The sequence below is a fragment of the Abramis brama genome (genome assembly GCF_963993115.1).
Source record: "Abramis brama genome assembly, chromosome: 25".
Classification (NCBI taxonomy): Eukaryota; Metazoa; Chordata; class Actinopteri; order Cypriniformes; family Leuciscidae; genus Abramis; species Abramis brama.
Genome location: NC_139987.1, coordinates 9,148,996 through 9,162,101, shown reverse-complemented (window position 1 = coordinate 9,162,101; position 13,106 = coordinate 9,148,996). Strand labels below are relative to the sequence as shown.

General features: G+C 38.8%; 1 protein-coding gene across 2 annotated transcripts in view; it reads left to right on the top strand.

Moving 5' to 3' along the window:
• Window positions 1-13,106, top strand: part of LOC311076527 (leucine-rich repeat transmembrane neuronal protein 4) — a 117,133-nt gene that overhangs the window by 17,881 nt on the left and 86,146 nt on the right. The window contains exon 3 of one of the 2 annotated variants that reach the window (XM_084104839.1): window positions 12,020-12,368. The exons of the other annotated variant lie outside the window; for it this stretch is intronic. Within the exon in view, the coding sequence (XP_083960965.1) occupies window positions 12,020-12,076 (57 nt within the window). The 3' untranslated portion in view covers window positions 12,077-12,368. Of the gene's footprint in view, window positions 1-12,019; window positions 12,369-13,106 lie in introns of those variants that run through there. 2 annotated transcript variants of the gene reach the window in all.

Genomic DNA, 13,106 nt, shown 5'->3' with positions numbered 1-13,106 from the left:
TTGATATGAAAAAAATTCTCAGCTCGAAATTCAGTTTTGGCGCTTGTAAATGTGACGTGACCGATCGCTGTAGTGCCTCAATTCAAGTAAACCGATCATCTGTTACTTTTTATTTAAAGATACAGTACAACTTACCGAAAGGTATATATGCCTCATACATAATATCGATCAATCAGTGTTTTTCAACCACGAAAAGAGGTCAATAAAACTGCAGGTGAACAATGATGTCACAAAACGTTACATTTACCTCAGGAAAGCCATTTAATGACCAACATGTTAGTTGACTAGAAAAAATAGCTATAGAGAGGAGTATTTTGCTAAATATATGCACTATATTACATTTGTATTATATTTTTACTTGTGTCATAATTGTTATTATAATGAAAACCAAATTATATTATTTAATTTAATTTGTTAATTTTTAACCTTTAATAATACCAGCTGACAGGGCTCTCTGTATGTTTACAACATTATGTGAGATATATTTTTTCTTGAGAAAAATTAACATGTAGGCTATCTACTGTAGCCTACCTAATATTTATCCAAAGAGTCAATATTGAATCAAGATTGAAATCAAATCCCAAGAATTGAATTGAAATCGTGAAAATTGTGTAAAATTCTGTTTAGTTACCAAATGTTTTGACAATCACAATTACACCTATTGTGATGCAAGTTTTTTTTTTTTTTTACATCCCCTCCCAATCCATTCGTTTCTCTTGAGCAATTAAAATATCGTGATAATACCGTATACCGTGATAAAAGCTCAATCAATTAATCGCAGCATGAAAATTTTATACCGGCACATCCCTAATTGGATGTTGCCAATAGTGACAACTAAGTTGGAGAAAAAAAGCTTAATGCGCTTAATATGGGCTTTTAACTTCAAACAAAAAATATACATACAAAATACACCAGAGAATGTTTTGAAATTGGTCCTCGGTGGTTAACAGATAAGCAAAACAAAATATACACACATTCAGTCTTCTATAACACATTCCAATATTAACACTAAGTAAATATTGTCATATAGCAAATATGAACAACATACATTAACAGTAGATTCAGAATAGTAGTGCCCATTATAAATCCCTGGTAATATGGAAAACAAATTAAAAAATATTTATTTTTTATTTTTTAGGGACACCATCAAACTCATGGTTAAAATGAACTCCATGGTCTTCAATGTTCATATCTATATTTGATGTAGTTAAAAAATGATTTATACATTTTGCCCTTATTTTTTCACTAATATAGATATATAGGTTTTTCTTATTTACTACAAGTATTATGCAATGTATGCTGTCAGAGAAAAATCCTAACAATTTTTATATATTTTTTACCAATTTGATTAGTACGTAAGCTGCTATCAGCACTAAATAATCAGCAAAAACAATAACCCGTTCAACCCTAGATTTTACCAGGCACTCTTGACAATCTTAATTTTAATTGGCGTTTGGGGTTCATCATGTATGTTTTACTTATCTTAGGAAAGACACTCACACGAGAGCAAGCTCATGTGGAACGCTTATTCTGAGCAAAACTAGGGCGGCTTCGTGTCAAGAGAAGTGCTCAGAGAGCAATCTCAATGGCAATGAGGTCGAAAAACATTGTCCCTGGACAGAGTGGGAGGATGACATGTCTAACCCATCACTGGAAGTGTTGTTTGGCGGCCATATAATCCTTCATGCATCATTTCAATGTCTGCAATGTCTTGTCTGCCGCCAAGGCCTGTTGGGAGCATGCACTTAACTGAGCCCTGGGACTACAGCCTGCCTCCTGTCAGAATGGTGAGATAACCAAGTGTGGTTTTGCAGGTAATGACTATTCCCTGTGACTGGGGCTCAGTGTCTTGAAGGTCTCACGGGTCTCATTGTGAGCTATTCGAAGTATAGTGCCAAGCTGATATGCAATTTTGCTGGCACCTGTAATTCTTTGGCCCCAGATTTTCATTAGCTGCAGTTCTCTAAGCCATTATTATCTTCAGCAGGTTTAGCTTTTAACATCTATATTATATTTAGGAGGATGTCTATAAATATTGAGCTTCAGTCAGTGTATTGCTAAATAAAATTAGGTTAATTTAACTGAGGTTATTTCAGGTGCAATTCATCCAAAACATTGCACTTTTTTCCTGAACTCTTCTCATATTCAGTTGGATAATGGCTGTGCCCAATAACTTGCCCAAGCACCAAGGCGTGTCCAGATTCAATATTTCACCTTACAACCTGTCTTCTAATATACCTTAATCTGGTCAGTTTTGATTAGTCCTGAGCCTGTCTAAAACTAGTAACCTTCTTATAAAATGTTAACACTTTGATTGATCTACCTTTGCTTTCGGACATAGCCAGTGCGTCACAACATAAATGAATCTATATTGCAGCACACCTGGAGCTTATAGTGGTTAAGTGCCTTGCTCAAGGGTACCACAGCAGTCATGGACTGAGGAACGATGCACTTATAATTGAGCCTTTCTGTAACCCCCTTTAGGGTTTTCGTGCAGGGTGCAATTATTTTTGCTGTATCTCTTGCTGTAATTTTTAGATTGTGTGGCGAATCTGGCGATCTGCTCAGGCTCTTTTTCTAGTGTACTGGTTGGCGCTTTACAGATGGCCTATTTTTTAAAGTGGGGCTCCTTAATACCTCCATCGAGGGGCTGCAGTGGTAACACTCGTTTCAACACTGGCGCCTTGCGACCGTCCCAAATGGAATGATCCACTTATGATTTACTTTGCCTATGCCCCTCACATCCTCAAGAGCCCCCTACTTTCCATCTGTAATTCTAACATACTTCTCCTCTATCATAGAGGTACTGTTCCCTTGTATGCTAGCTCCCAAGATCTCTATGTTTCCTCATGGGGATTACACATGCAAGATGCTCTCTGTTTGATTTTCATATTGCACTTCTTTGTACATAATCATCGTTGTTTACGCTCAGTACTGTGTTTTCAAACAAGACCTGTGCTGGGGTGTTTTCTTCTTGAGTAGGTAAGCTTTGTTTTAGTTTGAAGGGAAGGTTACTATCAACTCCTACTGTATTGCTTGATTCAAGCTCCAAATTTTTGGATATGCCTCTTTAGCATGGCACCCTCCAGGCTATCTCTGGCTGTGTCAGATAAGTCAGATGCTACCCAAACCACCCACTAATCTGCCTTACTCTCCGAGTGAGGAGTTTTTTGAGAGGAGGAAAAAAGAGGCAACACAAGCTTGTGCTTATGTAAAATTCGTGATGCAGTTGTTTTTGTGAAGGAGTCGTATTTTGTGAGGTTTATGTCTTGTGTATGCTCACTTTTGGTGTCTGAAAAAGCATTTGAGCATCAAGAGGGATGTGTAGGTCAAAGAGTAAATTTTCAATCCGCTTTGTATTGTTACAATGTCCATAGTATATGTAAATTAAAAATGTTTACTCATTTTCTGAGTGTCCTGGGCCGAGAAATTCACATTTATTTGTCAGTTTAACTCCTCCAGATGACAAAAAATGCTGCAGACTTTTGACAGCTTTGATCTTGTACTTTTGGGATTTCATGAAAACACTGTGTTCGTGGTCATCTAATTTGAAATGTTGACTACAACCACAGAGGTTTTTCATATTTTTGGTTGCGCCGTTCTCTTGGTATTTACGATACTTTGCAGCCTTTAGCCACTGCCTGCAATGTGCTGGATCCTTCACTGGACACCCAAAAGTAACATTTACTCTTTATGTTCTTGCACCCGGGGACAATACAAGTTGACACCATTATGGCTAAAAGTTGGCTAAGAAGTATTTCCTACCCAAGCAAGGTGGTATTTGACTGTTTTTGACAAGGTAAGCTTATTCTTAGCAGACTAGTGGGAGTGGCCTTGGACAGCAAGACCATGGATCGTCCAAAATCGCATACTTCCCTACAGTATGTAACAAAATAAGTATGTCCGAATTCACAGTACTCATAAAAGAGTAGACAAAAAGTACCCTGATGACGTACTACTTCTGGCTAGATTCTGAAGTGTGCATACGATGGATGCATACTATCTTTGGTACAATAGAAAAGCCAAATATCTTCAAAATGTTAGAAAAAACTGATTTAGAGAGTATTTAATGCCAGTTAATAAAGCATTAAAAGCTAGGAGCTGTGTAACTCTAGGTGTGTGTGATCAAGTTGTACTAAAGATAGTAGAGATTAATTAGAGCAATATAAATAGACGAGAACGCAGAAAAAACGAAACGCATCTCTATGTAGGCTGAATGTTTTCAAAACAGTAGTGTTGGTTCTGCTAGCTGTGGCAATACAAACACACAACCATGGCCAATGTTGTCCAGGCAACTTTATTTCTACAAGCCTATGAATTTTCGTCATTTTTGTTTTGTGTCCTGTGTGACTCTTGTGCATCTTTGTAATTTTATTTATTTCATTTACAATTTAGATGCCTTATATCTGCCTGAAATCAAATGGCGGCTATAAATGGCTTAGCAACTTATCTGACATCAAAAAGCCCTGAGGGATAATCAAGTCATAATCAGCACTTCACCTCCCCATGAATGCTGAATTTGTTCATTTACAACCAAAGGCACAATCTCCCAACAATCAAAGTTGCAGATGCCCCCAAGTGTTTCATTGGCAAATGTTTTATTATTATTTTATTTCACAAGAATATAAATAATTTCTCATCACAGTCCCTTGAGCATCTGTCTTTAATGAGCCTCGGGCTTATTTTAAATGTTTCTGCCTTTAAGAGTCTCTGTTGTGCAGTGAACGACACGACACAAGTTAAAGATGTCTATCTGTTTATTTTTTTTAAGGGGGGTCCTTTGCAAGAGGGTTTTCAAATGGTGGGTCCATGATATTAAGCAGAAGGAAATATGAATCACAGATTGAGTTTGCTCAACTCTGTCACTCAACCTGAAGAATCTGTTTGCTGGGCATTTCAGCCTGCGCCATCCTCTCCCACTTTAGATCTGAAGGTGCTCCACTTTGTCGTCTGTCTCATGCCATCTGTAAAATGAAATGGCTGGCTATGCTGGTGAGTCATGCAACACATCAATCGCCTGTGACGATAGCCACTTGTTTGCCTTATAACTCTTATAGAGAGTGACTCACTTACATATTGCAAATGATGTGGTGTACTGATATATGTGATTATATATAGGTGGATATCATTGTGGCTCAAGGTCATAGTGGCACTGTCACACTTGCTCATCCAAAGTGTCTGCAGACCTAACCACTTTTTTCACACAGTTATTTTTTTTTTATTTTTTTTCATATTAGCGATGGAGAACTTTAAACCCTGTATTTATTATTAACTATAACAAATGTTCTTCATTGTTAGTCCATGATGCTTAACATTAAACCTTATTGTAAAGTGTTAAAAATAAAAACACACTGAAATAACGTTTCACTATTGAGTGAATTTGGATGGCTTTCTCTCACCAGTGAATGGAAAGAGAGTGAAGAGTGGGAAATGAAAAACCTGGAGTGGAATGGAGTGATTACAGCATGGGTGTAATTTCCTATGGGGACGGGGGGACATGTCCCCCCCACTTTTCAAAATCCCGTTTGTGCCCCCCCTCCCTCCCACTTTCAAATTAGTTTGTTATGATTTAAAAAAAAAAAAAAAAAAAACACGGAGGAGCAGGACACAGAGAGCCTGTGCCGATGCGCGCTGCCGTGTCCAGGAACGTCGCGTCCACACTCTAAAAATAGCTAACTGAAAGTTCTAATGAGCAGGTAGCGCAGAATCCAGTTCTCTTTTGCGCTTGAACGAACAATAACACACACATTTATGCCAAAATGCCCATTTTGTCGAGTATCCTCACAAGAACAGTCTTAAATGAGTTTAATAAAATCTTAAATGAAAGGAAAGAATAGTGAGAGAATGAGATGCGTGAGATCCTGTCAGCGGCAGATCTTAAAGTGACAGCAGCCACTAATTCTCTAAAGTTAACCAAAGAACAAAGGGAACAGAGAAAATTACTCCCTGATCTTGACTAAAGAACATTTGTAGCTTTAATAAGGATTAATCTATATGTAATTTATAATTTATGCAGTGCGGACTATTTGATAACCTTATTCAATTTCTGTATATTTCGTACCTGTTAAGACAACAAAGGCAAAGGTAAATATGACATTTATTATGGGTTTAAGTGAGGATTGTTTAAAGTTCACTTAAATTAAAAGTTGTTATATTTTTGAAGCCTAATAAATGTTTAAAATTTGGGGGAAAAAATCATTTTCATCGAGACATCGGTAGCTATATTAATATCAGTGATACAGGCCTTCATTCATAAAAAGATTTATTTTTTTAAACAATTATTTTAAACAATTATTTAAAATATACTGTCTTTATGTTGTTTTTGCATTACAGAGGAAATTGAGTTTCACTTTATTTAAATTTTATTTACACGCAAACATTAATAGTGAACATTCTCAAACCACTTCTCAAACCAAAGTTACACCCTTAGATTACAGAATGCTTTAAGTGTTAAGGGGGAAATTGCTTTTGGTCCAATCCCCCTCACATAGTCTGCTGCTACGTATTTCTAAATATAAGAAACTATTAGGAAACTGTCAGAGAAGCTGTCTGGATTTTTTTTTTCTAACTAGAAAAACGAAATCATTTGCACTTACATGAAAATTAGCAAAGAGTTCCTTGAATTCTGTTGTAAGTGGTACATTTGAAGCTTTCATTGATTTCCCCATCATTGCTGGCATTTGACTGCCGTCAAAGTCCTCCCCAGTCTCCTTCAATTAGCTCTCTGCCTAGGAGTTCTGTCAATCCCCATCTGCTCCTGCGCCTATCAATGGCTCCCCTCCACTGAGCAAGAGAGATCGAGACAAGCCCTTTATTTGGAGCCTATTTGCTGGAGAACAAATAAGACTGAGACGGTAGAAGCCCAATCTCTCTGTCTCATATACGCGAGTGTCCATAAGCGGAAACACAAGACATTTTGAGACAATTGGTATACAGCTTGGTCGCTGGACCCTGAATATAATACAGCCCACTTCAAAAAATGGTTCTGAATTCTGAAAGCGGAGATTTTTTTTTTTTTTTCTAGCTGTTAAGTCCCATGAGGGCTTGGCATCTCCAGCAGGCAGGACCATATGGGCAGTCAGAGAAGAGATGATGGCTCCCATTTCCATTTAGGTTTAGGAGGGGCTTTTGTAGCAGTGTCCGGCTTTTGAATAGTCTGTGGTTCCAATTCCACTGATGGCCGGATAGTTTGAGAAAGCTTATGCTTTCCCCTGAAGAGAACATGGAGACACTTATGAGAGACACAATAAGTCTTGAACAGCAGATGATTTTGAATGTGTTGCCCTGTTTAGCTGTTTTTGCAAGACTGTGCATTTGTATTCCAGAGTTTGGCTTAGTCTTGATGGGTGGTGTAATTACCAAGCAGTGGGTGAGCAGCAAAATTGGCGACATTGAGATGACATGCTGAGATGTGCCGAAGAAGGCAAATAAGTACATTATGTCACAGATAACTTTACTCCCATAGCCTTATCCTTGTGTGCACACTACTTCCTGTAGTTGCCACATACTGGTTTCACAACTGTGTAAATCCACAAATGCGGTAAAAGTGAAAGTGGAATCTTCCGTAGTTTTATTTTATACCCACAGACTCATTTGATCGACGGGCTGCAGTGTCTAGACACATATGGAGTTGTGGGACCAGCAGGTGCTTCCCTTGTGGGTTTGCTAATGCACTGTAGGCAATTCGGAAGAGTCCTGAAATGGCACAGCAGTCTCCTTTATGATAGTCCAGACGTTCAGGGCTAGTCGTAGGAAGCTAATTCACAATGGGGATGATAAATAATGAGCCGCTGAATAGTGGGAAGGCAAAGAAATAAAGCCCCACCATCTAGCATGCAGCAAGGTCAAATCTGACAAGAGGAACCCTTTGGAGAGGTTAAGAGTTTTGGGATATTCTCCAGTGTTTCATAGCTTCATTTTGGTATCGATCTACAGGGGGAGGAGTTCTACTTCATTTTTATTTTCAGATTGTAAGTATGAAAGGAAATGTCAATATTAGCAGCAGTGCTTGCAATGATAACAACAGCAGCACACTGGAAAATAGAACCAACCAGGAATCATAAAGTCTAGCAGAATGACTCATCGAGCAGACGTAATGACCGCTGAATCCCATTACAAAGATGTGAGTCGAGTTGAAGACCCAGGGCACAAAGTTCTGTGGAGGTGTACTGTAACCTCTTTTGACAGGGCTGAAATCTGATGCTTGTCTAACGAGCCTCCCGATAAATCTCCTTTCCTGTATTCCCTCTCACACACACACACACACACAATCTTCATCCTCACGCCTTCTCTGAGTTATAAATACATTTCTGCTGCATTAACATCCTTGTCAAAATAAAGCAGTCTCCAACAAATGCACTGCAGATAACCAAATCACTGTGGAAATGACTTCATTGATGGAGCAACCTCAGTAATTTCATATGGCAGTCTTTACCTAAGGAATATATTAAAGTTTCAATGAGACAAATGACATGTGGCAGTCTTTACCTAAGGAGTCCATGTAAGTTAAGATGAGTCAAATGAAAAGGTTTTAAATTGAAAATCCAACTGAGATGTTAAGAGGCTAGGTCTTTTAGTGCCTAACAATCCGAATATGATTTTGCAATGTATTGCCTGCCAAATAACACTAATACAACCAAACAGATTTTTTATTTTTTTTTGTCACATGATCAGAGTTTATTTATTTGACCTATTCATGATAAGTAAAATATTTTTGTTTATTTTAATTATTCATGATGATCACATTAATTTTACTTTTTTTTTTTTTTTTTACCATTTGATCAGTTTACCTCAACACACATTTTCTTTTTTTGTCTTTCTTTTTCACTATTTGTTTTTCTATTTCCTTTCCTCCCTTCTTCATCCCATCACCTGCTGCAGTGCCTGGAGGGGTTAGCCCCAACACCACCACTCAAGCTGAGCGATTTTTCCTCAGCTCATTCAGTTTGACTGGAGGGGGAAAAGGCTCAAAGCCTCTCTTGTCGAGTAAGAGTGCTCAGAAATATGGAGAACATATATGAGGCTTGGGGTATTGACTCTCCTGGTACTTTACCTTTCAGCTCCTCTCACCAAGCCTGTTGAGATTCAGAGCAACATATTCCTTCTGCTAAGTTTTACTTACCCTGTTATTTTCCTGAAAATTGCCCTATGTTTGCATGTTTTGATCTAAGAAAGGTTGTCTTTTATTAATTTGTAAATCTTTTGCATCCATTTTGAAGTTTGAAAACTATTGTGCCAATTTATTGTGAAAAGAGTGACCAGTATATAATTCCAAATGTATCTTTTTGTATTACAGTTAATTGCACAGGTTATGATGGTCAGTAAATGATGACTAAATTATGTTGTTGTTTTTTGTTTTCTTTTTTTGGAGGCTCAACTAATAATTTAAGAATGATTGGCCCTTGCACAGTTGAACCCTTCTAAATAAATTTCTTAAGGACTTAATTCATTGATGTACTTTTGCAGTCTTCAACTTCAACTCACTACGTGGGAATGGACTTTTGGTGTCCTTTACGGTGCATCAAATGTGTGATGGGGCGGCTTGGCTCATGCCAGCAGGGAATTTCACATAACTCATCTCAGTGGGAGATGGACATTCGGTACAGTTGGGTGGTAACATCAGGAGTGGGAGCCCAGAAAATAAGTGAAACGAAGGAGAACTGAGTGTGACTCTGACTTATTTCATGATTTCATATCACAGAGTTGTGGAACAGCTCAGTCCAGTCTAATGCAGCTTCTCCTCTCATTTAAAACTGGTCATGCTGGCGTGGGCCCAGCAGGAGCTTTACGGGCTTTAGGGGCTCAGCCGCCAGCTCTGTGATTGACAGGCATCAGTACTGATGTATGTGACGGGCAGCCACTCGACAGCGCCTGCAGACATCTCAGTGCAGGAGGCTAATTAACTGTCCTTCAATAAATCATTGAATGCAGAGTCTAGCCTGAGGTTAGGAGGAGAGTTTCTAGCCATTGGTTTGTGTTAGCACTAAGCATATATCTTGCCTTGTGAAATCAAATGTAAATGACAATATTGCTGTTAGGGGCTAGATCAAGCAGAAATGCCTCCATAGCCTAAAATTGACATCACACATGGGTTATTCCTGCTCTAACACTCAGGGATTAACAGTTCATACTTGTTTTTGCTTGGTTGTCACTGTTGCTAATGTGTCTGAATATATAGCTGCATCATCACAACCTTGGGCTTCCAAGACTTTTGTTTGCCTTCAAAAACACTAGCACTCAAATTGGGCTAAGCTACAGTGGTCTGTGAAATAAGACATTTTTTTTGTGGCTAAATTATTGAACAACTAGAGATGTATACCTGCAGGGAGACTGCTACTTTGAGTGATCTCATTTGAAGAAAGGCTAGCAATGCACTAAAATGATCTTCTTTTATTTGCCCCATTGAAACTTATCTCCTCTCATCTGCATCATTGATTGTCAAAATTTGGACACTCTTTTCTCAAGTTCAAGTTTAAGCACAAAAACAAAGTTTTCAAGGAAGGATAAGCACACTAGGTTTTGGAACAGAGCCATAGTGAATGTACTGAACACAAAGCACTGGTAAAATGTAATGTATTCTGCTCAATATGTTGACACACATGAGCAATTAAGAGTCTGATAAGCTGCAACCATAGTGACTGCTACACTCTTACACCCTATTGGTCAGTATAGTGCAAGGTTTGATGCTATCTCTTATTCAAGAGGAAGCCTGGGGGATCTAGCCCACATCGCAAGTCAAGAAGAAGAGGTGAAAGGTTAATACATAAATAAGTGTGTATATAAATAAATAAATAAAGGGTCTTGAGATTTAGAGCCACTGATACGGCCACTGATATTGCAACCTAATGAAGGGTATGCAGCGTTTCTCTGGAGCCAGGGCCCTGGCCTCGCAATTGACAAGCTGTCCACATCCGAGTGTAATTTAAGACCTTCCCCAGGAGAGCCAGACTGAGTTAGGACATGCCTCTCCCTTTCGTTCTTCCTCATTCCCCATTTCTTCATGCCAGACCTTGACCAACTTCTTTCAACTTCTTTCTTAGAGACTGCCAACATAGACAGTTTCCTTCAAGGGCAGCATCATAACTAAAACAGAACCTCAGAAGTTACTGGTTTGGGATGCTCTGCAACTCAACACATCATACAAATAAATAGTATTCCACATGAGAAGAATGCCAGGGGTTCGACTTTCTGTAGATTTCAGTATTATATTAGTTACATTTATAACCAGTTTGAAACACTCTTCACAACTCGAGTATGCTTATGATGCCTTAATATGCAGCCTGCGGAGGCAGCTCACTAGGTTTTGGAACAGAGTACATCTCTCTCCTATGTGTACACACCAACTAATCCCTCTTTAAATTCACCTGTAAGCATTCCGCCAGCCATTTATTTTCCCTGAACTGACGTCTTTTCATTCTCTTCTGCTTGCCATCCATTTATTCTCCTACTCCTCTGTCTTTCTCCCTATCCCTGGCTCTCCTTCCTATTTACTTTTAGTCTCTTCTACCTGTCTCTGCCAGCCCCTGTAGTTCCCCATTACTGCAGTCCTCTATTCATCTCGTTTTCGTCCTTACATAGTCTTTTGTCACTGCTCACTTCTTGGCACCCTCCCTCTGGATCACTGTGATGGGGCCCAACCCATCCGCGGTACAGCTCAAGCAACAGAAGCATTGTGCCCATTCAGACTGAGATATTTTAACAGATTTTTGCATCTTTAAGTTTTAAGCACATCAGATTAAATATATAACATGTAACAACTTTTTAAAACATTTCATAAGACCCAAGCATTCTGTTTGATTCCACTGCAGTCCATACTGCTGTTTTGCAAGAATGCATCTTGTGTAAATTGTGCCTAAGAAATACGTCCAATCTGGGTCAGGTGAACTCAAAATCAGTCACACTATACAGGGCTTCCTTAAGACTTACTTTTTGCTGACTAGTCATCTAGGCAACCAACCAAATACTATTTTGCAAATGTTAATTCTGCCCTTTTTTTTTGTTCATGTCTTATGTTTCCTAGCATCCCAAGTCAGCAAGTACAGCACCCTCTACCCCCTCAAACAAAACAGGTGCATGATACTCCTGCATGGCACCAATGCAAGAGGATTCCAGCCCATCCAATGAGAAAAGAGAACTTTCTGTTCTCACCACCACGGTTCCCTACAGTAATAGTAAAGAGCAGCTGTGCATCTAAACACTTGTTCTTATTGAATTGAACATGGGGGTCAGATTGAATTACGTGTTGTTGTGGTCCCATTTTGAGTAAATGGCATTATGACAGTTGAGATTTAAAGTGGTGATTTGTTGAACGCCAAAGGAAATAAATGGCCCTGTAGAGTCCAAAGTTCGGGCCAACGTTAAGCACCCTCACCACACACACACACATGAGAGATCGAGAGAGAGGTTTGAGCTCTCTTCCAACGGCACCATTTATCCACTGAGTTTAACCACTCTGTTTGGCTCATGCTGAGAGCCACAAAAGCCTTCATTACCTTTGTTTTTAATCACTTAATTTCCCCCCTTTTAATAAATAAAGAAATCTACAAATGCACAAACGGTGAGCCTGCTCTGTAATAGCTCGTAAATCTTTCAAAACTGCTAATTAGCTACTTTACTGTCTCTTACCAGGCTTGGCTCCACTTGTACACAAACATGCCAAACATTCCCTTCACTTCTACTCAAATAAGCCGCCATTTAAAGAGCTTTGTTGTTGTTGGTAGGGGTTCATTTGTTTATTTGTTTGCGTAGGAGAGTTGAGTTAATCTATTTACCCATTATGTTTTCCTTACCTCTCATAAATGATTCACTCATTTTGTCTGAAGTTCATTATCGAGCTTTGCATTTTGTAGTGGAGCCTATTTTCCCAATGCATGGGGAATTGTAATAAGACTGAAGTGTTGAGTGTTGCCTCTAAATATAATGCCAACTACAAACATGTGTGTGTGTGTGTGTGTTGCTGTTAATTTGCCACACTGAGTTTGCCTAAGAGTCCCCTCTGTACATCTGAGCTCTACTGAATGGTCTTTAAGCTGGGTTAATAGAGTTTACTTTTAAACCGCCACAGATTGCATGAATACAAATAACCTCAATGCTCTGGACGGTTCAGA